We start from the raw sequence: 23,182 nt of genomic DNA, 5'->3' as shown, positions 1-23,182 counted from the left end.
TTCCAATTTTGTGACATATCAAGTTGCAAACGTGTTGCGGTGCCTATATGAACAATGCACTTGTGACACACACTCTTGAGCATCGAGTAAACAAGCCAAGCGATTGAGTCCAAGAATGTGTTGTCACTAAGGTAGAGGAGGCAGTTTAGAGGCACTCTAGATGTGAAATGAAAATTGCATCATATTCCTCATAAAAAGACGAATTAGGTAATACCAAGATTAATATTTGATTTTTTAAGAAAGGTAATTATTTGAGGTTTTTCAGTACTTTGGAGACACTCAAGACCCAATAATAGTACACTTTACAGCAAAACACAAGCTGACACATAAACAAAATTCCAAGTATATTCCAAATTTTTGCCTCTAAATTGAAAGGGGGGGGGGGGGGGGGGGGGGGGTTGTTGTGACTTTTCAAAGGCACCCGTCTCACATTTACCTCCTTTACCCTAAAGCAAGACCTAGAGAAAGACTTCCCTAGAATAAAATTCCAATCAAGAATGCCAATAATTGAAGACGACCAATGTCATAAAAATCTGACATAAATATTTCTTACGCATCAAAATATGATGTTCTCCATAGCTTCTCTATATGCTTATCCTAAAAAAATTAATCGCCGAGACATCAATCTAGAAAGAATGGAAATGCCACTTCAAAGCATTCAAAGGCTTTTATGGAATTTTCTGGAGGTTATGATATGGCTTTTAGAGATCCGAATGACCTGAAAATAATCTCAACACAACGTAAAACATCTCCAAAGCTAGAGAACCGTGCCTAGAGGGGATAGGAGCTAATCCTAAAGTCTTGAATCGGCACGAAAGGAAAGGTTGACATATAAAAGATAGATAGAGCAGAAAAAGAGCAAGGCTAGCGAAAAGCACTCTTGTTTTCAGATAGTTGGCTTTTGCAACTATTTTGGGCAACTAGTTAGCTTCTCCGTAAGCTCTCATAAGTTGGGCCAAACCGAGGGAGATATCCATGCTCTCATAAACCAGGGCAAGTTCAAAGAGTGACCCCATCTTAAAGCATCCTTCAAAAGAAACCACCAATGTTGCTATACAAGTACATATCCATTTCTGCTATTGAATGCTATATAAACATTTTGGTTGACATATAGTTAGTGGGAGAACGCATGTGATGTGAAAGCAACCACAACATGAATGTGGCTCATTTGGTACCTACAAGAGCCATATGTAGGGTTAAGGGGTGTGTGCAAAGTGCCCTTGTTCTGATACAAATGAATGCTTTTAAGCTTTCACCATGCTGCTTCAGATCTCTTTAAGAAATCTACAAAAAAGAAAAAGACACCGCCTCAGACAGTTCCTTCACTACTCAAAGAGCACAATCCTATCCTGTTCAAAATATTCTGGCAGTTATCGCATGGTACAAGGACTAGAACCAGAAAAAGGAACAGAAAACAGGGCCCCAAAAATGGCCATTCCCTGTGACTAAGGAAATATAACGTAAGATTATGCTACACTGCTTACCGTTCTTGTGCCTGTATGAAGACAACCACACAACTTGTAAATTTGTAAGTGAAGCCACTTTTTGTAATTAGCTACCAGACTCAATTAAAATTAAAAGAGCACCTCTCATAATAAAACACCCCTTGTTGCTCAATATAATGGAAGCACAAACGTTATCACAAAGTAAATAAAGCACTCCCTAAGATGTGAAAGAAAAGGTGAGCCGAACTCTTCATGTGTGCTAGTAACACACCCATGTAAACCCGGTCCGCAAAATAGTGGAAAGCTCACAATACTGCCAAGTGTTTGTTATTGTTTGCTCTGCCAGTATTGTGTATGTCAGACAAAACTTACAGCATCCAAAGATGCCTTCGCAGACATGCTGCTAACCTATGTGTACCTAATCTTTAAACCAGCCTGCTGAGTGGAGGCACTCTTAAGAACTCTGAAGCACGGCCTTGTTTTCTATACTTCGACAAAATCGGTGGCTTTGTGAATGACTGTTGGTGTGTGTAATAGGGAACTGAGCTTAGATAACTGGAATAGCCGAACTCTCGAACATGATGCGGGCGAAAAGGAACTACAAAGCTGATACATTGTGTAGCTCCACTCCCTCGCGCTTAGGGCAAATCTGTGTGATCGGAACTCCTTGGATTTGCCCTCTTGTCTAGAAGCTGGCACAGACCTGAGACCAAGCCTTCAGAAATTACTCAGGAATCATCTGTTCACTATCAACATCTTTTTCATCTTCCACTTGAGGCTTGCTTGGAGTTGAAGAGGGTGCTTGCTTTTTCTTGATACCAGATACAATATCATCTATTCGTAGAAGCATACAGGCAGCCTCAATGGCAGTTTTGAATGTTTGCACTTTTACATTGTAAGCATCCCAAATCTGCCAAAAATAAGCACATAAATAGAAAAAGTAGAGCTTTAGTAAAGCATAAGCCTATCGACAGAACATGTTGCAGCTCTGAAGTTACCCCTAATTCTTTCATGTCACTGATGACCCCCGTGTTTCCATCAATTCCAAACCAAGCATTATCCGCATTCGCATGCTGTAATCAAAACAGGATAAAATTTCCATAACTCTCATGATCACAAATCTGAATGAGCAACAGTTCTAAAGCGAAATCAGTAAAAAAGACCTTTCAACCACAACAATCCACTCTATCACGAATCAAACCAAAACACAAAGAAGGCACCACCACCCAAGCTTTGAAGCCAGCAGAGCAGAATGGAACCTAACCATGCAAATGTTACCTAATTGAACAGGATAATTCTTCAGGCGGATTGCAAGAAGAACAATCAAGATAATCCAGCCGTGAAATGCATGCAAGGTTGGCTCCAACTTTCCATATGAAGACAAAGAAAAGAGTGCAAAAAGAAAAGGTTTGTTGCACACCAAGGTACAGGCATCTATTTTCCCACCACATTATATTCAGATAGCAAATTTGCAAAAACGGGCTAGGGTGCATGTGGTGGGGCATGTTTGGGAGAGTCCACTTGTTAGCTGGAGCCCTCTCTACTACTGTAAGGTTATAATAATCGTCAGCAATTGGTTATGTACAGCTAACATGCTCATACCTAACTCAAAAGTAAAAGTTATGCACAAAAAAACAAAACATCTGTAAACACCCTATTTACACCAAGTACACACAAGTTTAGTAGTTCCTTTTCTTTTAGAAAAGCCCTTCAAACAAGCATGGATACAACCAGCTAGTTCAAAAACACCAAAATATGTAAAAATCAGTAATATCCGCAAGGTGCTACATCATTTTGAGCAAAAGAGTCTTACAACTACCCAAAATCTTTATCAGCAGCTTTTGCCATCCATGAACAGAAACAACACAAAAGCAATATCTACAACCAAGAGACATATACGTTGGGATATGTATCCCAGACATTCCCTTGAAGTTGGCTCGCACATGCTAGAAATAAGCTTGAAAGACAACTCAAACAAGCAAATTTGTTTAATCAAGTTGAGCGTGCAACTGCCAACGCCTCTTATGAAACAAAAAGAAAACTAATTACCAAACTCAACACAAAAGACTGACCTTCGCCTGAAGAGCTGTCATCGTCCTGATAACATTCACTCCACAGTTTTGAGCTAAAGTTCGGGGAATAGCTTCGAGTGCACGGGCAACCGCTTCATATGGCCACTGTTACACCATGTAGAATAAGAATAATGGACTTTAAAGCTCCTTAATATTTCCTTTTACTGATAGAAGACTGATTTAAAAACGTCAAAATAAACATCTGACAAAAGAGATTTGATGACATGAACATCAACCAAGCTGCTAAGCAACTAGTGTCCTTAGTACATGGGCTACCTAGAAGTCAAAGTTCCTACCTTGTCCACACCTTCCACAAATGAGCTCTTTTGCTTTAAGTGTGCTGAAACTGCCATCTCTGCCGCTCCACCACCAGGCACAAGCCTTGGATTTTTTATCATGTTTCGTGCAACACACATAGCATCCTGCAAGAAATTGAAGCCTTGAAGTTTTCACCAAGACAAGTAAATCTCAAGTCCTATGAAATTAGACCCAATGATTCAACAGATGTGCAGATAACATTTGTTTCAGGTACTTGTAATCAGAGAAGTACATTTGACTTTCTATGCAGGCATGACTACAATCTCAAATCACCTGTAGATTTCTCTCAACTTCGTTCAGTAGATCTTTGCTAGCCCCACGTAAAAGAACAGTGCAAGCCTTAGGGTCCTTGCACTCTGTAATGAAGGCGAAGAACTCATCCCCTATTTTCTTTACCTCAAACAATCCAGCACCTGTTCCTATGTCACTTTCCTGTAACTCATCTGGACGGTTGACAATAACAGCTCCACAAACTTTTGCGATCCTGTTATTGTCAGTCTTTCTTACTCTCCGAATTGCGCTTATGTTATTCTTACTGAGATAATGGCAGGCAAGATCACTTAAGCCCTTCTCAGTGATGACCAGATCCGGCTTGAAGCTAGCTATTTGATTGCACAATTTGAGAATATATTCCTCCTCCATCTTCAGAAGTGTGTGCCTGCAGATCAAAAGTACCACCATAGATACCCTTTAACTTTTTGATGACTAAACCCATCATACTTGTCCATCTCACAAGACACAAAAAATAATGAGCAGACCAATCATCCTCGTTCATGAGCTCTGCATTGGTCATGTTCTCCCCCTTCTTGTATTCCAGCGGACAGTCAAGAAGCATAATTCTTGGATTTACAATCCGGCGCCTCATTTTTCCTGGTGTAACAATATCCTTGTTGAACATGACTCCTCTTAAAACTTTTGAGTCCTCCAGTTGCCCACCAGGAATCTTCTCAACTTTCACATATTTCTTGATATCCACCTCATGTAATCCATTTCCCAAATCAACTGAAACCAACGTCGTGGCATCAATGGCCAAATCCTGGAATACCCCCAGAATGTATAAGTTCAAAACAAATTAAGCAAGAGAGAGAAATGAGCCCAGTAAAACAGGTTCTAAGCGCTCATCTAAAAAATTCTGACTCAGCATGGCAAATCAGCCTTCACAAATCCACACATGCACAAGGAATAAAGCAACATACAGCAATCAATGTACCGAACTGTCCAGTGAACTTTGTGCCTATACAGCTTTTCACCATGCTCAGCATTGATTGGCCTGTTTGAGCGCACAAGACAGTAATTGGTACATAATGACGAGCTTTTAGCTTACAGCACATTCAAGGGCAAAACTTACGGTCATTAACATCTATGGGTACTGAGATATTGTCCAGAGCTGCAATTGCATCTTCAAGAGCCTTGTTGTAAGCTATCGTTACCAAAACGCAGGCAATCAATTTTTCCACCAAACTGGCAAATACTAGGTTGCAAAAAAAACAAGATACAAAGCAAAAGCATACCTCTACATATTACTGTCGGATGATAAGACTTGTCTATAAAGGCTTCAGCTACGTAAAGCATTTCACCAGCTGCCAGTACAGTTGGCTTTAGAGCAGTCAGGCACTGCATTGCATGCCTAACTTCCATCACAAACACATCAACCTACATGAAAGCCCAAACCCTCACCTAGCACGATAACTGAAGTTGTTCCATCTCCTACTTCTTCATCTTGTGTGCGGCTGAGCTCTATCATTGACTGCAGAATGACCATTGACATCAGCAAATCCACGTTTACAATCATTAACTACTGATAAAGAGTGGCAAAAAGTAGTACTTTTGCTGCAGGATGAGCCAAATCTAGTTCCCTCAAAATAGCATTGCCATCATTTGTCACCACAATACCTGAATAGTTAGCAGCAGACTATTATCGATATTCACACACCACAAATACAGTCAACACAACTAGTTGAAACCCTATGCATACATAGCAAGAAGATATTCTCTGAGATAGGGACAGATTGATTCAACATAATAGACTCCATAGATGGCCTAACCTCTCCCTGTACCAAACCCAGTCAATGATGGGTGCAGAAGATGAGAGAGTGTGCATGTGTGTGAGGGTGTTTTTGAAGGAATGAGTGTGTGGCATGTGCTTGTGTGCGCACGAGCTCCATGGATGACAAAGGTGGATGAGGAAAGGTGTGGCTGTGAGTGACAGTGATTGTGCAAGGCAGTGAATCAACAAAGAGGGTAATGAAAGGTGCAGGCAGGTGTGCACGTGTGGGTATGAGCTTGTGAGGTGGTTGTGTGGGAAAGGGACCAGGGTGGAAGGCTAGGCATGGGGTGCAGCTGCAACCTGGTCGCTGGCAGCAATAGCTGCAAGCTGACAGTAACAGGGTACGGGCAAATATTAGGGACAATGTCTGAGTGAACAACCAAACATACGCACTGTCACCAGGAGGTGTATTTTTCCTGTTGCCTTCCGTAAATAAGTATTAGATATATTTATTTTATTTTTACTTGTTTGTCCCAAAACCCTTGAAAAGGTGCAAGTGGACATTGCATGGCCAGTGTGAAATGGCTGCAGCCAAATGGGTTTCTCACATCGGGGATTTAGGTCGGTCAGATAGGGACTACCCGGGCCAGTTAGCACTGAATTCTGATGAGTATGGAAGCTCGTGTGCGCCAAACTGGAATTTGGGCCACTCGTCAAGTCACTGCAACTTTATAAGTTGAAAGGGGCCAGTAAATTAACCCACATTGTAGATGTTGGTCAAATGGTAGTCTTCAATGATGGTCAGGAGACTGATAGGGACGCCATGGAAGCATCTCCTAAAATTTAGGGAACTGCTATTTTTGACCGGAAAATGTGTTCGCGTCATTAGCTCTTGAATGACAAGGGGAACATTTTATTGCTCTGCTGCCAAGTCAACTGACGCACCAGTTGAGATATTTTTAGCAGGGAAAGCCCAAACTCGGAAACTGTGCGACGTGTCAGCCTATGAGCGATTCTGCCACTCTAGGAGGCAGAAACGAGCTGCATATCAACAAAGGGGGCGCCATTTTCAATCTGAGGTGGATTGTAGCAAGTACAGAAGCTATGGAATGCTTACCTTGCTCTCTATGCACAGTATGGTGACGGGAGTGATGCCCCGCACGCTACATACTGCTCTCTTTCTCCCCTACATAAAGTATGTTATGCCCCACTAGTGGGCTTCTCATTTGACCTATGTACAGTTCTGGGGGTTTATGCGCGTTTGCCAAGGCAAGAGCCTTCTGAACAATAACCGGATTAGCTAATTGCTAATCCCCCACAAGTACGCACAGTTCCATCACGAAAGATTGCGAGTTTGGAGAGTTTTCTCGCGTGAAAACTCGTCCAATTCACAAGGGAACTGTCCCATTGCGTGCGGAGCCCTTGGGACACGCATAGGCGTGTTCGCTCCGCTAAAAACGATCCGAAACAGGGAATTACAGCCTGCTGTGTTTTTCTGCAGGTTTAGGGTTTCGCACCTAAACTGCAAGGAAACATCGGGGGAGCCTCGTGAGAGCCTTGGGATGCGTGTACAGGCTTTTGGGCTCCCGGCAGTGAAAAACAGAGAATTACAGCCCGCTGAATTTCTGTGACAGCTCACCAAAAAGCTTCCAGATATCGAGGGAATCCGTCCTAGACAGGTGTTTTTGACCTACACGGGTTTTTGCGCCGTTATGCTGTCGAAATCCGGTCGAAAACCTGCGTTTTCAGCCCTCGCCAGGTTTGGACAGCTTTGTGAAAGCTTGTGCTAAGTGGTCGGATCGTCTACCTTAATTTGAATAAAGAAATACCGAAAGGGGCGCCAATCTTTGGGGCCTACAGGGTGTCGGTCTCGTGTGCGCAGTGACATTCTAGTCGTTGGACGCAACTGTGTTCTCTTCCCTTATCAGTGCTCTGTGTAAAGTTAACAGGTAATTGAAATAGTACCGCCCTCTACGTTGTACGGGCCGGTTATACGCACAGTGTACTCAAGTGTCACTTGCACCACCTCGACAAGCTTCTGCTACAGTCTAGCATTAGTCTTAGCTAAGGACCTAGCCTGGCACCCTTGTGAGCCTCTAGCAGGACGTGCATGTCCAGGCCGGTCATAGTTGCATACCCTCTCTTGCACAGTTAACTCACTTGAGCATATAGGCATAAGAACAGTCACTCAAGTCATTTATTTATAAGTGACTTTGACATGACATTATTAAAAGTAGGTAGGGAAAATGGCTAAAGGACCTATAAAAGAAGCCCTTTGGGCACCAATAGCAAGCAGAGGAGCAGTAGAAGCCTTTCAGCAGTACCAGCACTTGGGCAACCATCAGCAAGAGTTTTCTCCAGTAGCTATCAGTGTTTTCAACCCTATCATCGCCATCACATTTCAGCCCTCAGCGTTTTCAGCATAGCCTCGTCGCGGCTGCAATCCTTGCCGCAGTACCACCAACGTTTTCAGATTTCAGCCATCACCCTCTTCAGCGTTTTCAGCCCTATGATCGCCATCAGATTTCAGCCCTCAGCGTTTTCAGGATAGCCTCGTCGCGGCTCCAGTCCTTGCCACAGTACCACCAGCATTTTCAGTTTTCAGCCCATCGTCATCCTAGGCGATAGCAGATCAGCCCACAGCCTCGTCATCGTCGTCGCAATACCAAGCTTCTCCAGCAATACCCATTAGTACCTCAACAGCACCAGAGTACACGTACCCCTCGTCGTCTTCGTCGTCATCGATGCCCTACCCCAACATCTAGCACCCCTTGCGTTTTGGCTTGGCTCCTGCCTCGCTCAGCGTAGGGATCATGAAACCTTCGTGTCCTTAGCATCCGAGTACCTTCAATACCTGCATTACCAAGTACCAAGACCCGCACTACCAAGCACCAAGCACCGCAGTACCCATCAATACCTCGTGAGTACCCAGCATCAGTAGCATCAAGTACCCATTAGCATCTCAGCATCTCATCATTTAGCATCCTTCTATTAGCATTTTGTGCAAGAAATAAAGCAAGTACTTGCTCTGGCAACAAAGCAAGGGGGCCCTTGAGGATGGTTGGGACCCGACATTCAGTGTCGTCTCTTCTCTCTCTCTCTCTCTTTGCGTCTCTCTCTCATTCATTGAAACAGGCCCGTAGGGCGGTAGACTTTGGCTTTCACCCGAAATTCTTTACTTAGACACACTTGGAGAGAACTTTGGAAAGGTAACTGCAACGGGAATTCACACATAAAGCACACACACGGCTCGGAAGCTAGAATGCTCCGAGCAGAGGTCGACAACCTGTAGGCCCCAAAATTGGCGCCCCTTTCGGTATTTCTTTATTCTTTAAGAGGGTAAATTACAAAGAAGAGTCCTGGAAATTCTTTACCTGTGTCCCGCTAGATACCACCTGTTTTGGCAAAATTTCGACAACATATCAACCCCAAAACTTGCCCGAAACCAATTCCCCTGCTAGAACTCAATTCCACTGACATAAACTCTCTGTTTTCTGCCCAAAAACAGTAAATTCAGCACGCTGTATTTACTGGTTTTTGCCCTGTTTTCAGCCCTTAACAGTCCTTGAACTGTCCTCTAACAGTGGGGCACTGTTCTTAATGGTTCTGGCATCCATATGGCTGAGAAAAAGTCCAAATTCAGTGCATAACCAGCGCTGAAAACGCACCTGTATGGTGAGGTTATCACCTCACCAGTGCCTGCTTTTGGAGCAACAGTTAGCTACTTTTGTTCCTGCTCAGAGAGGCTCTTGCCTCAGCGAAAACACATATGACCACACAGTTGTACATGAGTCAAATGAAGAGCACTCTTGTGGGGCATCACATTACTGCACGAGAGAGAGAGAGAGAGAGAGAGAGCAGTGTAGGGTGTGCAGGACATGACTTCTTGCACTACACTGTACATGAGAGGGAAAGCTTGCAGTCAATAGCTCTTAACCTGTGACAAGCTTGCAAATGAGGCCGTCCCAGCTAGAAATCGACCGTCCTCTTCTTCTGCATGAGGAAAGTGCACCAGAAAGTGCCACTTGGCACATGTACAGGCAATTTCCCATTTTGGGCTTCCCGCTTAAAAATCTCCTGATTGGTTGCCCAGTTGACTTTGCAGCAGAGTTCTAAAATGTTCCCCTTGTCATTCCAGAGGTAATGACGTGAACAGATTTTATGGTCCAAAATAAAAGTTTCCTAAATTTTATGGGATGCTTCTGTTGGACTCCCACAGGTCATCTGACCATCTATCGCCACTTGGACCGCATCCAAAAATGCAATGTGGCCCAGTTGTCGGGTACTTTCCCTCGGTGATCCCACCTAGGCACTATGTCTTTATTGAGTTTACTTCCTAGTATCCACCAACTTGCTAAGTGCGACGAGGAGACCTACATGATCTTGAATTGAGCCTAGACATCCTCTTACTATACGAGTTCCAATGCCGACCAACTTTCCGTCTGCGAGTGAAACTACCGTTCAGATTGGCTATACAATGTCCGACCATTTGCAACTTCAAAAACAAGGTCTCAAAAATTAAACAAAAATCATTGGAGAGAAACCAACAACTAAGGTTAGCAGTTGCCATGTCCTCGTGACATAGTTAACAATTGCCACGTCCTCGTGACATACCCCCCTCTCGAAATCGCAAATGTCCTCGATTGCATACCATAAATACACGCAATTGATGATCTTGTGTTTATCCGCACTCTTTTATCATCGCATATATCTGCAAGAAAGGTCGTAACACATAGATACAAATGACCTAATGAGACCTTCATACTTTTGTCATTTCCATCTATTACACTGAATTCATATATACATTTCATGTGCTAGCTCTATCATTACCCCTCCTTTGCACACGTTGGGTTGGGGCATAAGTAGGTTGTAACCCAAAGGTTTCAAGATAAAGCTACAATACATTTGGTGACTCTGACAGTTCATGTTCTTCCATCCACTTTGCATCCATAGGTGGATAGTTCTTGAACTTCACCAAGTAGCGTCTTGCAACCTGTCCTTTAACTTTTCTGTCCTTATGTGCCAAAACTTGCTCAGGTACCAGGATCTCATCAAGTTCCTCAACTTCTGGCTGATCCTCATCTGGCATATCTTCTGGCACTTCACCCACGAAGGGTCTTAGAAGACTCACGTGAAACGCATTGTGAATCTTCCATGCATCATGCAATTTCAGTCTGTAAGCCACATTGTTGATCTTGTCAAGAACTTGAAAAGGCCAATAGTAACGCATGCTGACCTTACGAAACAGACGTTCCTTGCTCTTCATCTTCTTTAACCTTGCCTTCTCGAACCTTAACAAAACCCAATCGCCAGGTGATAACAGCAATTCACGACGGTGACGGGCGATCTGTAGCCTGCCTCAAAGATCTTGTCCTTTGTATGCAAAATGGGAGGAAACTTTTTGCCGCCTTCAACAATCTCAAAAGGTTCCTTGCCAATCGACGAATGCACCGTATTGTTGTACACATACTCAAGCATAGGCAAATATTGTTCCCACTTGGGCTTATTATCTGACGCATAGCATTTTAGCAGATCTAAGACAATAGAATTAGCCACCTATTGTCTTTGAACGAAGATCAACATTGGATACACGATAATCGAGACCTTGAGTACCAAGATCTACTTGCCTCATATGCGGATATAGAAGGAGTTGGAGAAAGGAACCCTAACCCTCTTCTGTATTCGCATGTAGCGTGCATCCACTTCCGTCGGCATGGAACCATTGGAAATACCTCCGAGCACCCTTACCTCTCAGCTTCACTTGCAATGTTTTCACAACAAGACTATTTGAGTGGTAGTACTTGCTCGAAAGGCAGAGTCAGCACCAAGGCTAGTATTCTACGACAGTAGTAAGGCTACCTAGCAACTCGTATGGTCGATGTTTACATCGAAACAGTACCTACATCCGCAATATCGACAAGTTTGGAGGAGTTTTCATCGGTTTATGCATAGAAGCATTCAGCATCAAAAGTACATTCAAAAGTGCGGCAGTTGTGCCTCACCTTTAACAGGGGGGGATGTCACATTGGCACTGCACTTGCGTCACGCCAACAAGCTTCTACTACAATCTAGCATCACTCTTAGCTTAGAACCTAGCTTGGCACCCTTGTGAGCCTCTAGCAGGACGTGCATGTCCAGGCCGATCATAGTTGCATACCCTCTCTTGCACAGTTAAGTCACTTGAGCATTTAGCCATATGAACAATCATTTATTAAAAAGTGATTTTGACATGACATTTATTAAAAGTAGGTAAGGCAAATGGCTAAAGGACCTATAAAAGAAGCCCTTTGGGCGCCAATAGAAGGCAGAGGAGCAATAGAAGAGACTCTCAACAGTACCAACTCTTGGGCAGCCATCAACCAACGTTTTCTCCGACCACCATCAACGTCCTCAACGTTTTCAGCATAGCCTAGTCGCGGTGTAACAGACTTGGACACTCCAAGTCAAGAATCAATCACAACAGCACCAAATAACCACTTAAAAACAGTTCACAGTTCACAATAGATTTGCATTGGCCCGGCAGAGTTCCGTGCCTAGAGATATTGGCCCCAAAGACTAGCGCCCCTTTCGGTATTTCTTTATGTATTAATCAGTTCAAAGTACAAGAGAGTGGTTAGGGTTTCACTCTCAGACTCTACGTCCAGATGCTCTGCAGAGTGTGTGCCCAAACCACTTATTTAAAGTTTACAAAGGATAACACAAGCAGAACCCCAAAAGCTTCATATCAAAAGCCTAAATAAAAGCAAAAGCTATTCTCTCTCTCAAACTCACTTGAGTTTAAAATAAAGCAAAATATTATCTTTCCCTCCCTCTTTCTCATACTTTGCATAGAGAAAAGCTGAAAGCTGCCGCCAAAAGCTTATTGAAGTCTTATATCTCAGATCCGAAGACTCAATGGGAAAAGTACTTACCTTTGGTGGAATTTTTCTACAATAACACAATACACTCTTCGACGGGGAAGGCGCCATTTGAGATTGTTGAAGGTGCTACGAAGGTTCCACCCTTCCTAAGCACGAAAGATAAGATTTTTGAAGCGGATGAATATATGTGAGACTTAGATACGACTTTTGCCAAGGTTCGCGAGACTTTGCAGAAATCTCAAGAACGACAAAAAAAGGCAGCGGATCGCCATCGTCGCGGCTTGATATTGAAGGAGGATGATTGGGTGCTCTTACGTTTTGAGAAGGCACGCCTGAGAAAGAAAAAGGGAAAGGAGAGGCTTTTTCCAAAGCTTACTATGCGATACTATGGACCTTTCCAGATCACTGAAAAGATAAATGATGTCTCCTTCCGACTAAAACTGTCTGATACTTGGAGGATTCACAATGCATTTCATGTGAGTCTCTTGAAACCTTTTAAACGTGAGGTGCCTAATGAGCAACCCGCAATGGAAGAAAACGAGGAGATCCTTGTTCGTGAGTAGATTTTGGCACATAAGGATACGAAGAATAAAGGTAAAGTCAGAAGGCGGTTCTTGGTTAAGTTCAAGAACTATCCTGCATTGGATGCGAAGTGGATGGAGGAGGAGGACCTGGCAGATACTCCTCAGATTGTGAAACTTTACCTCGAGGCTTTTGGTTTAGCATAGTCTACTCCAAATGGAACCCAGAATTCAGCTTGGCCGGAGATCTGGTGCAGTGGGATGCACAAGAGGGGAGTCACTCCGCTCCTTTGTCAACAAATGCCTTGATTTAGATACTAGAGTCACTGATGTCTCTTTGAGCTTCACGGATACTGAAAGCTGACAATATTCTGCTGTATGACTTTATGAAATGGAATTCCTGATTATGATACTGATTTGTTCTTGACTTCTTTTAAGTGCAAGAACTGATAGACGAAATGATTGCAGCATTTTGGTCTGATTGATCTCGAATAGACATGGTTGCAATAGGGGTTAGTCAATCGGACATCGATGAGGTCCCGATTGGATCTGGATGCGATTGCTAGCTACATTGCAGATAAATCATGGTCTAAGATCCGAATGAATGTAGAATGTCATGTGATGTCCTATGATGTCGTGTGATGTGACTGTCGATTGGTACATGTGCTAGATGTGTGTTCCTAGTACGTAGGTACTAACAGTCAGTGTCTGCTAAGACGGTTTATGGCCTCTGTCTGTTATGCAGGCGTAATCGAGGGCGATTACAATGCTTTCAAGAGGGGGGTATGTCACAAAGTGATGACTGTCTGCCCGAGAGCATGTGGGAAACCCTGACTGCTGTTGAAAACCCTAATTTTGCAAACCCTAACCCTAAAACCTGCAAACCCAAAAATTTGCCAAAATACCTAACCCTAACCCTAAAAACTGTCATAAACCCTAACCCTAGCAGCAGGCTGAACCCCCGGACAAAGCATTGACCTGATGACGTGGCATCGTACAACACTGCTCGCTTTTTGCGGCGGAAATTACATTAAAAAAAGGCCAGCTTTTGGTGGCAGCTTTCAGCTTTTCTCTACACAAAGTATGAGAAAGAGGGAGGGAAAGAGAATATTTTGCTTTATTTTAAACTCAAGTGAGTTTGAGAGAGAGAATAGCTTTTGCTTGTATTTAGGCTTTTGATCTGAGGCTTTTGGGGCTCTGCTTTTGGCATCCCTTGTAAACTTTAAATAAGTGGTTTGGGCACACACTCTGCAGAGCATCTGGACGTAGAGTCTGTGAGTGAAACCCTAACCACTCTCTTGTACTTTAAACTGATTAATACATAAAGAAATACCGAAAGGGGCGCTAGTCTTTGGGGCCAATATCTCTAGGCACGGAACTCTGCCGGGCCAGTGCAAATCTATTGTGAACTGTGAATTATTTTGAAGTGGTTATTTGGAGCTAGTGCAAATCTATTGTGAACTGTGAACTGTTTTGAAGTGGTTATTTGGAGTGTCCAAGTCTGTTACAGGCGGCTGCGATCCGTGCCGCAGTACCACCAACGTTTTCAAATTTCGGCATCACCCTCTTCAACGTTTTCAGTTTTCAGCCCATCGTCATCTTCGGCGATAGTAGATCAACCAACAGCCTCGTCGTCGTCGTCGTCGTCGTCGTCGTCGTCGCAGTAGCAAGCATCTCCAACAGTACCCATTAGTACCTCAGCAACACCGCAGTACAAGTACCCCTCGTCGTCGTCGTCGAAGTACCCCAATATATGCCGATATATGCATACATACATGTGCACATACACATGCAAACATATATATACATAGACACATACACATGTACACATACATAAAAACACGCTCATACATACAGAAACCGACAGACATATAGTATAAATATAAGATATAACATTTTCTTTTGATTGGAGACCATTGACCCTATCATGATTCTGACAATGTTACAGTATTACATCTACTGCTAGTTGCAGATATGCGAAGTGCCATGCCAAGGAGGATCCCTACGCTTGGATAGTCACTACCCTTCGCTCAAGAGGCATGCCTCTTCGCCAAAAGCCACACTCCTTTGACGACTGGTCACACCCCTTCGCTCTACGGTTGCGACTCTTTGTCCAATGGTTGCAGCCCTTTGCCGAAAGGATGTCTTTGCGTCTAAAGTCATGTCTCTTCGCCACGAGACGTGTCATTTCATTTGAGACTCTTCGTCTCCTATATAAAGAGCCTATTGTACTCAGTTTTGAAGCATTCATTCAATCAATCAAACATAAGTGTTCTCGTCTCTTGAGTCTCAATTTGATCTTAAGTATTAATTTTTAATCTTAAGTATAGGATTAGCACCACTAATCCTCACAAACCCTCCAACCCCACACCAACAGACACATACATATGTACAGAGATGAACAACCTTGTAATTGTGTGTGTGTGTGTGTGTGTACACGTGTATGTCTATGAGTGTAATGTGTATTCGCGTGTCTGTGGTGCGTGAGCGAACACGCACATGGACGTGTGTATTATTACATATATACGTGTGTGCATGCTGAATAAAAATTTGTATTTCATCTACTATAAATCCCTAAAATAGTTTGCACTTTGTATCAAAGCAAAGGTGAGAAGATTGCCTGCAAAGACTCAATAGTAAATACACATGGAGTTTACTCATGTTTCATTAAAAAAATTCAGTAGGCACTTTAAACTTTTCAATTGTTTCGCGTTTCAAGTGTCTCCAAGGCATGTCACTCATTCATAGGTGAGGAGCTCAAATCCAATAAAGTTGTGTGTCTCCATCAAAGCGTAATCTTTCACTGCATCATGTGAGAGTGCAACGAAAGAGAGACACAAACAGAGGATCACGTGCGAACACGAGAGAGAGAGAGAGAGAGAGAGAGAACGATAACTGCACAAGACGAGACCAAGATGACATGATGTAATTTAATGTACATAATTTTTCGAGAGAGAGAGTGTCACAAGACGGACACCACGTGCCAATAGAAAAGAGCAGACTGAATAAACTTTTAACACTTCAATAACAACTGAACTGAAAAAGAGAGAGACGACACGGGACACGGAGTGGCGTAATTCCACCCCAGAGAGTATTGGCCCCAAACCTTGGCGCCCCTTTCGGTATTTCTTTATATTGCATCATCAAAGGACAAGCCGGTACTCTGCACCTTCTTCAGGAAAGCATGCCAGAGAATGAGCCCTAACCTCATATTTAAAGGCCCTTGGCCTAAAAAGCAATTACAGTAAAAAGCCTTCAAACTCAAAAGCATCTGGTCCAAAAGCAAAGCCACAAAACTATCAACGTAAATCACGGAAATCCGTACAACCTGCCACGTCATCAACCAACGCAAAACGTGGAAATCCGTACAGCCTGCCACATCATCATGCTAGCGTAATTTTCGTAAATCTGCCACATCATCATGCTAGCGTAATTTTCGTAAATCTGCCACGTCATCAATTTGCGTGTGTGCGGGTCTTGCTTTATTTTAATCCTTTATGTCACTTGGGGACCCATCGGACAGGGTCCCCATAAGTTGGTAGGACTTCTTCTTCTGTTACATGTTCTCTTAGGTTTAAGTCCCTCGGCCGGCATCTGTAAGTTGACCCCTTTCTTCAGGGCTTTGACACGTCAACAGTTCGTTACATCTCCCCTTCTTGAAAGAGAGTAATCGACCGTGATTACAGCATATCTGCAAAACAACTCAAGTTAGCTCAAAAACTTCCGAGGGACAATCAATTTGCACTTTTTAATAAGGAGTTAGCTTCTCCTTTCTGCTCTTTTGATCAAGGAGTTAGCTTCTCCTTTCGACTGTTTTGATCAAGGGGTTGGTTTCTCCTTTCGGCTGTTTTGATCAAGGAGTTAGCTTCTCCTTTCTGCTCTTTTGATCAAGGAGTTAGCTTCTCCTTTCGGCTGTTTTGATCAAGAAGTTAGCTTCTCCTTTCGTCTTGATCGAAACTCTTGATATTCCGGCGTAGTAAAATTAGCCATCACACCCAAACCGTACTCATCTTCCACGGGTGTCTTGATGCACTAAAATTACATACCCAGGCAATCTCATCCAATAAGGAATATTCAGTAGTTGACACATCACAATGCAACACAAATGCTCACATATGCATGTTACAAGACATAGAAACATAAAGTCGCCGATGAACACTCCTCCCGCATAACCTAACAAGGTCCGAGCCGGGAGATATTCGACGACTCCCTCATTACTCCTCCCGTATAACCTAAAAAGGTCCGGGCCGAGAGATATAGAGGCCTTTTACAACCAAACACCCCCCAAACCGCAACCTGCATCGTTTGGAGGTGCTGAGAGTAACCACTGCTCAGACTTCTTAATACTCCTCCCGCATAACCATCCAGGTCCGGGCCAGGAGTCACAACTACAATTATTTTACAAGCATGCAATCAAACGCTCCCCAGGCATCAGCCTGCGTCGTTCGAAGGTTTTCAAACATACAACGAAACGCTCCCCAGGCATCCGCCTACGTCGTTGCGAAGTTCAAACAATACCAAAACAATATTTCTCACTTCTCCACCCGAGAGTAAAATCACCAATCATTGAAACCAGTATCAAACCAAAGTCAAACAATTCAAATCGGCACCAAAATAGGTTCAAAACAAATACCATCCATTTCAAACAAATTTCAAACAAGATCACCAAACAAGTTCTTAAACAGCTTTCAAACTTAAAAAGCAATCTCGACATCAGCCAAGCTCGAAAAGTCGACCGACTTTCCATCCTGAAACCTGCACCAAAAATTAGGGTTAGGTTCATTCCATAGGGTCGTAGCAGAACACAACATGGTCCATCAGCTCTTGGACAAACAGTGTTTCTTTGGCGGCGAAGGTAGTCCCAAGATAGCAATCACACTAAACCTCCAAGGTCGTCTACTCGTGAAGAGACATCTACTGAGAGATGTCGACAATTTCAAGTTATAATCTGCTAGGGTTTCCATGGCAAGCATTTCAGGATACCCCACTCTACCAGAAGTTGCACTCCGAAAGAAGATGTCAGAAACCATATAATTTCGGGGAAATTTTTTTTTCTTGAAAGCTTGACAGGTACTTGGGAGTATGCTGCTTGGTAGTTGTAGACATCAACATCTGCATGGCACTGTTTCTGAGAAAAACAGTGACTTGAAACAAATTTGGATCCTTCTCTTGCAAGTGATCTTAATTGGCTTATGTCCTATAAGACATGAGCAGTGAAGACGGGAGCGCGCCTGATGCGCGATGAAGTAAGAGTGGGAGTGGCTAATAAGTCCGGGTTGGAGGGCGAAGATACCTCAAATAAAATTCCAAAAGCTCTGTCTGCCCTTTTGTAGGACGGGTATGCTTTCAGAAAAGCACATGCCTGATGCTCTAATACCACTGTCACAAGACGGGCACCACGTGCCAATAGAAAAGAGCAGACTCAACAGACTTTTAACACTTCAATAACTACTGAACTGAAAAAGAGAGAGACGACACGCGACACGGAGTGGCGGAATTCCACCCCAGAGAGTATTGGCCCCAAACCTTGGCGCCCCTTTCGGTATTTCTTTATATAGCATCATCAAAGTACAAGCCGGTACTCCAGACTCTGCACCTTCTTCAGGAAGCATGCCAGAGAATGAACCCTAACCTCATTGTTTGGAAAACCTCAGGATGACGCAGGTTGTAGTCTGGAGAGTGTTAAGTTGTAAATGGAAACCTCCGAGCGATGCAAACTGCGTTGTATATATGGCCTCTGAATATCTCATGGCTCGGACTTCAGTTCTAAGGGGAACTATTCATGGGGGACTTTGTAACAGACTTGGACACTCCAAGTCAAGAATCAATCACGACAGCACCAAATAACCACTTCAAAACAATTCACAGATCACAATAGATTTGCACTGGCCCGGCGAAGTTCCGTGCCTAGAGATATTGGCCCCAAAGACTGGCGCCCCATTCGGTATTTCCTTTTGTATTAATCAATTCAAACTACAAGAGAGTGGCTCGGGTTTCACTCTCAGACTCTGCGTCCAAATACTCTGAGAAGTGAGGGCCCAAGCCACTTATTTAAAGGTTTACAAGGGATGCCAAAAGCAGAGCCCCAAAAGCTTGAAAGCAAAAGCTCTTTTCCTTCTCTCACAGAGAGCTTCTGAAAGCAAAAGCAAATTCTCTCTCTCTCAATGAGAGCAAAAGTTGAGATTTGCATCGCTCAAGGAAAAAAAAACACCTCCGCGATTTTCGGAAATTAGGGTTTTTGGCATAAATTAGAGGTTGCTGGAAATTTAGGGTTTCTGGTAGAAATTAGGGTTTCTGTTGTCTGCCACATCATCACTTTGTGACATACCCCCCTCTTGAAAGCATTGTAATCGACCGTGATTACGCCTGCAAAATCGACAAAGGCCATAAACCGTCTTAGCAGACACTGACTGTTAGTACCTACGTACTAAGAACACGCATCTAGCACATGTACCAAATCGACAGTCACATCACACGACATCACAAGACATCACCAGACATCACAGGACATCATATGACATTCAACATTCATTCGGATCTTAGACCATGATTTATCAGCAATGTAGCTAGCAATCACATCTAGGTCCAATCGGGACCTCATCAATGTCCAATGGACTAACCCCTATTGCAACCATGTCTATTCGAGATCAATCAGACCAAAATGTTGCAGTCATTTCGTCTACCAGTTCCTGCACTCAAAAGAAGTCAAGAACAAATCAATATCATTATCAGGAATTCCATTTCATAAAGTCATCCAACAGAATACTGTCAGCTCTCAGTATCCCTGAAGCTCAAAGAGACATCAGTGACTTTAGTATCAAAATCAAGGCATTTGTTGACAAAGGAGCGGAGTAACTCTCCGTCTTTATGGAGAGTGCTATGATCACGAACAAAGTGAGTGGGTATTGTGCGTGCAAGTGAATGAGACTGAGAGAAGGAGAAAAAAGAGATACGACACCCGAAAGGTTGTAAAACCCTCCTCCGAAGGCCCCACTCTCGTCGACGAGAGTGGTCTAACTTTGATTGCACAAAAGTGTACAATGATGCTGCAAATGGGGCTATGTCGATGACGACGATGATCACCTTAGGGCTGAATTTGGTCCTCTTCTATCTGCTGTCCACAAGGGGGAAAATGTTGAGGATCTGGGTGATCTTGGGGATGCTTCTCATTGCTGAAAAGCCCTGGTTTTGGCAAGGGACTTAGGGCTGATAGAAAACGCTGATCAAGCAAGGCTTTTGCTGCGTTTTTGCTGCTGTGATCGTAGGCTGAAAACGCTGATGAATTGCGAGGCAAGGCTGCGTTTAATGGGCTGAATTCCCTGCTGTAAACACTGTCAAGGGCTGCGTTTTTCAAGGGCTGTAGGGCTGACGTAAAACGCAGGTTTCTGCTGAGGGTTTGCGATCCAAAAACGTTGAGCTTTGGGCTGCCTGAAGGGGGGAAAAACGCCAGGGGAAGGAGCTTGCTGGCGATGGCTGAAGCTTGGGAAATCGCCAAGGAAAGGATAGGCTTGATGGCGATGGGAGGTGGCCTCACCAAGATGGCTTGGGGAGGGTCTTGCTGAGAGAGGGAGGGAACACCTGTTGCTTGGTAGCCTGTTGTGCTCCTTGCTCATCTGCCCTATTGTGCTAACTTGGGTTTGCTTATATATTAACATACCCAATTTGCCCTACTGAGTTCCCAACAAAAGTCACTTAATAAATAAGTGAAAAATGTTAAAAATAGGGAAAATTAGGATAAAGTCACTTGAAAAATCCCCAAACTGACTCTAATGGAATCTGATGGAAATGCTTATGCTTATGCAGTGTGCAACCAGAGGATATGCATCTACATTGAGTGACTGGGCATGCACGGTCTACGAATAGACTCACAAAAGTGCCAGATTGCTTCTAATCTAAACTGACTGGACTGACGGGAACCCTGCTATGGTGTAGCTTGTCCACGAACACATAGGTTTGGAATGTGTCACGTGACATCCCCTCCTTTTCAAAGTGAGGTACTGGTACCGAACTGTATGGCGTCGAGGGAGATCGCCAACAGCATCCGGAATCCTGGAAGGGACTCTTCGCCGGCCCACTCTGATGGGTGGGTCGTGCGGTACTTGAACTTCATAAAGGTCTGCAACGCTTGCTTCTTTGGGACGCGCCGAAAGCGACACAAAGTCTTCTGTGGCTCCTTCGATGCTTCAACTTCGTCTAGAGTTCTGCTTCTTCCGTCTTCAAGAATCTCCATGGCTGAAAATTCATGAAACGATCTCCAATACAAAACCATGAACATACTCATTCCATGTAAAGTGAAGGAAAAAAATATTGTCTTCGTTAAAGACTGTGTATGCAATGTAGATGAACATAGAGACGGAGTGACAACCCGTTCATCATAACGGGAACCCTGATATGGTGTAGCTTGTCCACGGACACATAGGGTTGGGATCTAAACTGAGTGGACTGACGGGAACCCTGCTATGGTGTAGATTGTCCATGGACACATAGATTTGGGATGTGTCACGTGACAGATGATCTCTGTGTTCTGCCTCATTCTTAGAGAAAACAATGATATCATTAAAGAAAGTGCCAACAAATAGCCTGTACTCTCGAAAAATCCTGTCCATCATCCGGCTAAATGTCGCAGGAGCATTGATTAAGCCAAAAGGCATCACCAAAAACTCAAATAACCCAAAAGTTGTTCGAAAGGCTGTCTTGTAGACGTCTCCCGGCGCGATTCGGATCTGATGATATCCACTCTTCAAGTCAATCCTGCTAAAGCACAAGGATCCCTGTAACCTATCAAGTATATCATCGATCCTAGGAATCGAAAATCTGTTCTTGATGGTGATTTTGTTGAGAGCGCTATAATCAATGCACTTTCTCCAAGATGCGTCTTTCTTCAAATCCAACAACAGTGGAGAGCAATATGGTGTAGTACTAGGCTGGACAAGACCCTTTTCCAAGAGTTCTTTCACGGGGTTCATAATCTTTTCATTCTATACACGGCTCACAATACACGGCTCACACGATAAGGTGGCCGGTTCGGTGGCGTGCTTCCAGATATCAGATCAATGGTTTGATCTTCAGGCACTCTAAAAAGCAATCGGCATGAGTGTGGAGAAAAATCTTGGCGTTCTTTTGCTCGGGTCAAAACATATTCAACGTTTATCGATCATTCAGTTCTCTCCCAAAAGAATGAGTAAGAAACTGAAGTTCATCAAGTACAATCTCTAAGCCCTTCATTTATCAAAGTCGCTTTCTCGGCCCAGTAGTCAACCACAGCGTAGTTCTTGTGGTGCCAAGGGATCCTGAGTAGAACGTCACTCGCATGCCCTGAACACCCCTGTCATTGCAAACAAAGTTTGCCAATGCTTGGTGTAATGGCAACATCCCATCCGTGTGCCAGTCGAACTACCTCCGTCTGTGGCGTCAGTCTGTCAGGCGTAATTCCAAATCAAGCCACCAATTCCAAGTGAAAAGAAGTTGGCCTTGGCTCCTTCAAAAGAGCTTCCTAATCCTTCAGTTTGCCCCAAAAGCGGCAAAGTTTGTACTTTCATTCATTAGATTGGGTGCAGGTCCCACACCATGTGGTACCAGTTCTGCTTTTCTATCTGCCTCTTCTGCCACATTCCTCAGTTGCTCTCGAACTCTCAGGCCTGTCGTCGTCTTTATCATTATGTTCTTTCTGTGCCTTTTTAGGGCACTTCGCGGAGATATGTCCCTATTCCCCGCATCCAAAGCACTTCCCCTCTCTGATGAAGCGAGCTCTCTCCTCAGGAGTAAGCTTGGGTTGTGCATCCTTTTTCTCTGGGCTGCTCTTTTTTCTTTCTACTTTCATTCCCAGAAGTCTGTTCGGCTAGTTGTGTCATGGCCTCATCTGTGGGGTAGGTCAAACTGCCAGAGTGAATGGCAAAGCCCCGCTTCGCATGACTCATCAACTCCTGAATAGAAGCTGACTTCTGTTCCAAGCAGTGATCTCGGATCTCTGTAGATAGAC

At 43.7% G+C, this 23,182-nt stretch overlaps 1 protein-coding gene across 2 annotated transcripts in view; it reads right to left on the bottom strand.

Moving 5' to 3' along the window:
- Positions 1–1,589: 1,589 nt before the first annotated feature.
- The window catches only part of LOC147458205 (TCP-1/cpn60 chaperonin family protein), a 45,629-nt gene continuing 24,036 nt past the window's right edge, over positions 1,590–23,182 (bottom strand). Inside the window, exons 4-14 of one of the 2 annotated variants that reach the window (XM_086512912.1) lie at positions 5,661–5,728; positions 5,513–5,582; positions 5,347–5,415; positions 5,184–5,255; positions 5,032–5,105; positions 4,594–4,871; positions 4,109–4,493; positions 3,814–3,939; positions 3,518–3,622; positions 2,444–2,518; positions 1,590–2,355 (exon numbers count right to left, since the gene is read on the bottom strand). In XM_086512912.1, coding sequence (XP_086369038.1) covers positions 2,170–2,355; positions 2,444–2,518; positions 3,518–3,622; positions 3,814–3,939; positions 4,109–4,493; positions 4,594–4,871; positions 5,032–5,105; positions 5,184–5,255; positions 5,347–5,415; positions 5,513–5,582; positions 5,661–5,728 — 1,508 coding nt within the window. In that variant the 3' untranslated portion in view covers positions 1,590–2,169. The remainder of the gene's footprint in view (positions 2,356–2,443; positions 2,519–3,517; positions 3,623–3,813; positions 3,940–4,108; positions 4,494–4,593; positions 4,872–5,031; positions 5,106–5,183; positions 5,256–5,346; positions 5,416–5,512; positions 5,583–5,660; positions 5,729–23,182) is intronic. The other variant, XM_086512913.1, reaches the window with a different exon arrangement.

The sequence above is a fragment of the Adiantum capillus-veneris genome, chromosome 5 (assembly GCF_014529385.1).
Source record: "Adiantum capillus-veneris isolate H3 chromosome 5, ASM1452938v2, whole genome shotgun sequence".
Lineage (NCBI taxonomy): Eukaryota > Viridiplantae > Streptophyta > Polypodiopsida > Polypodiales > Pteridaceae > Adiantum > Adiantum capillus-veneris.
Note: the sequence above shows the minus strand (reverse complement) of the source record. Positions and strands in the feature narration are given on the sequence as shown.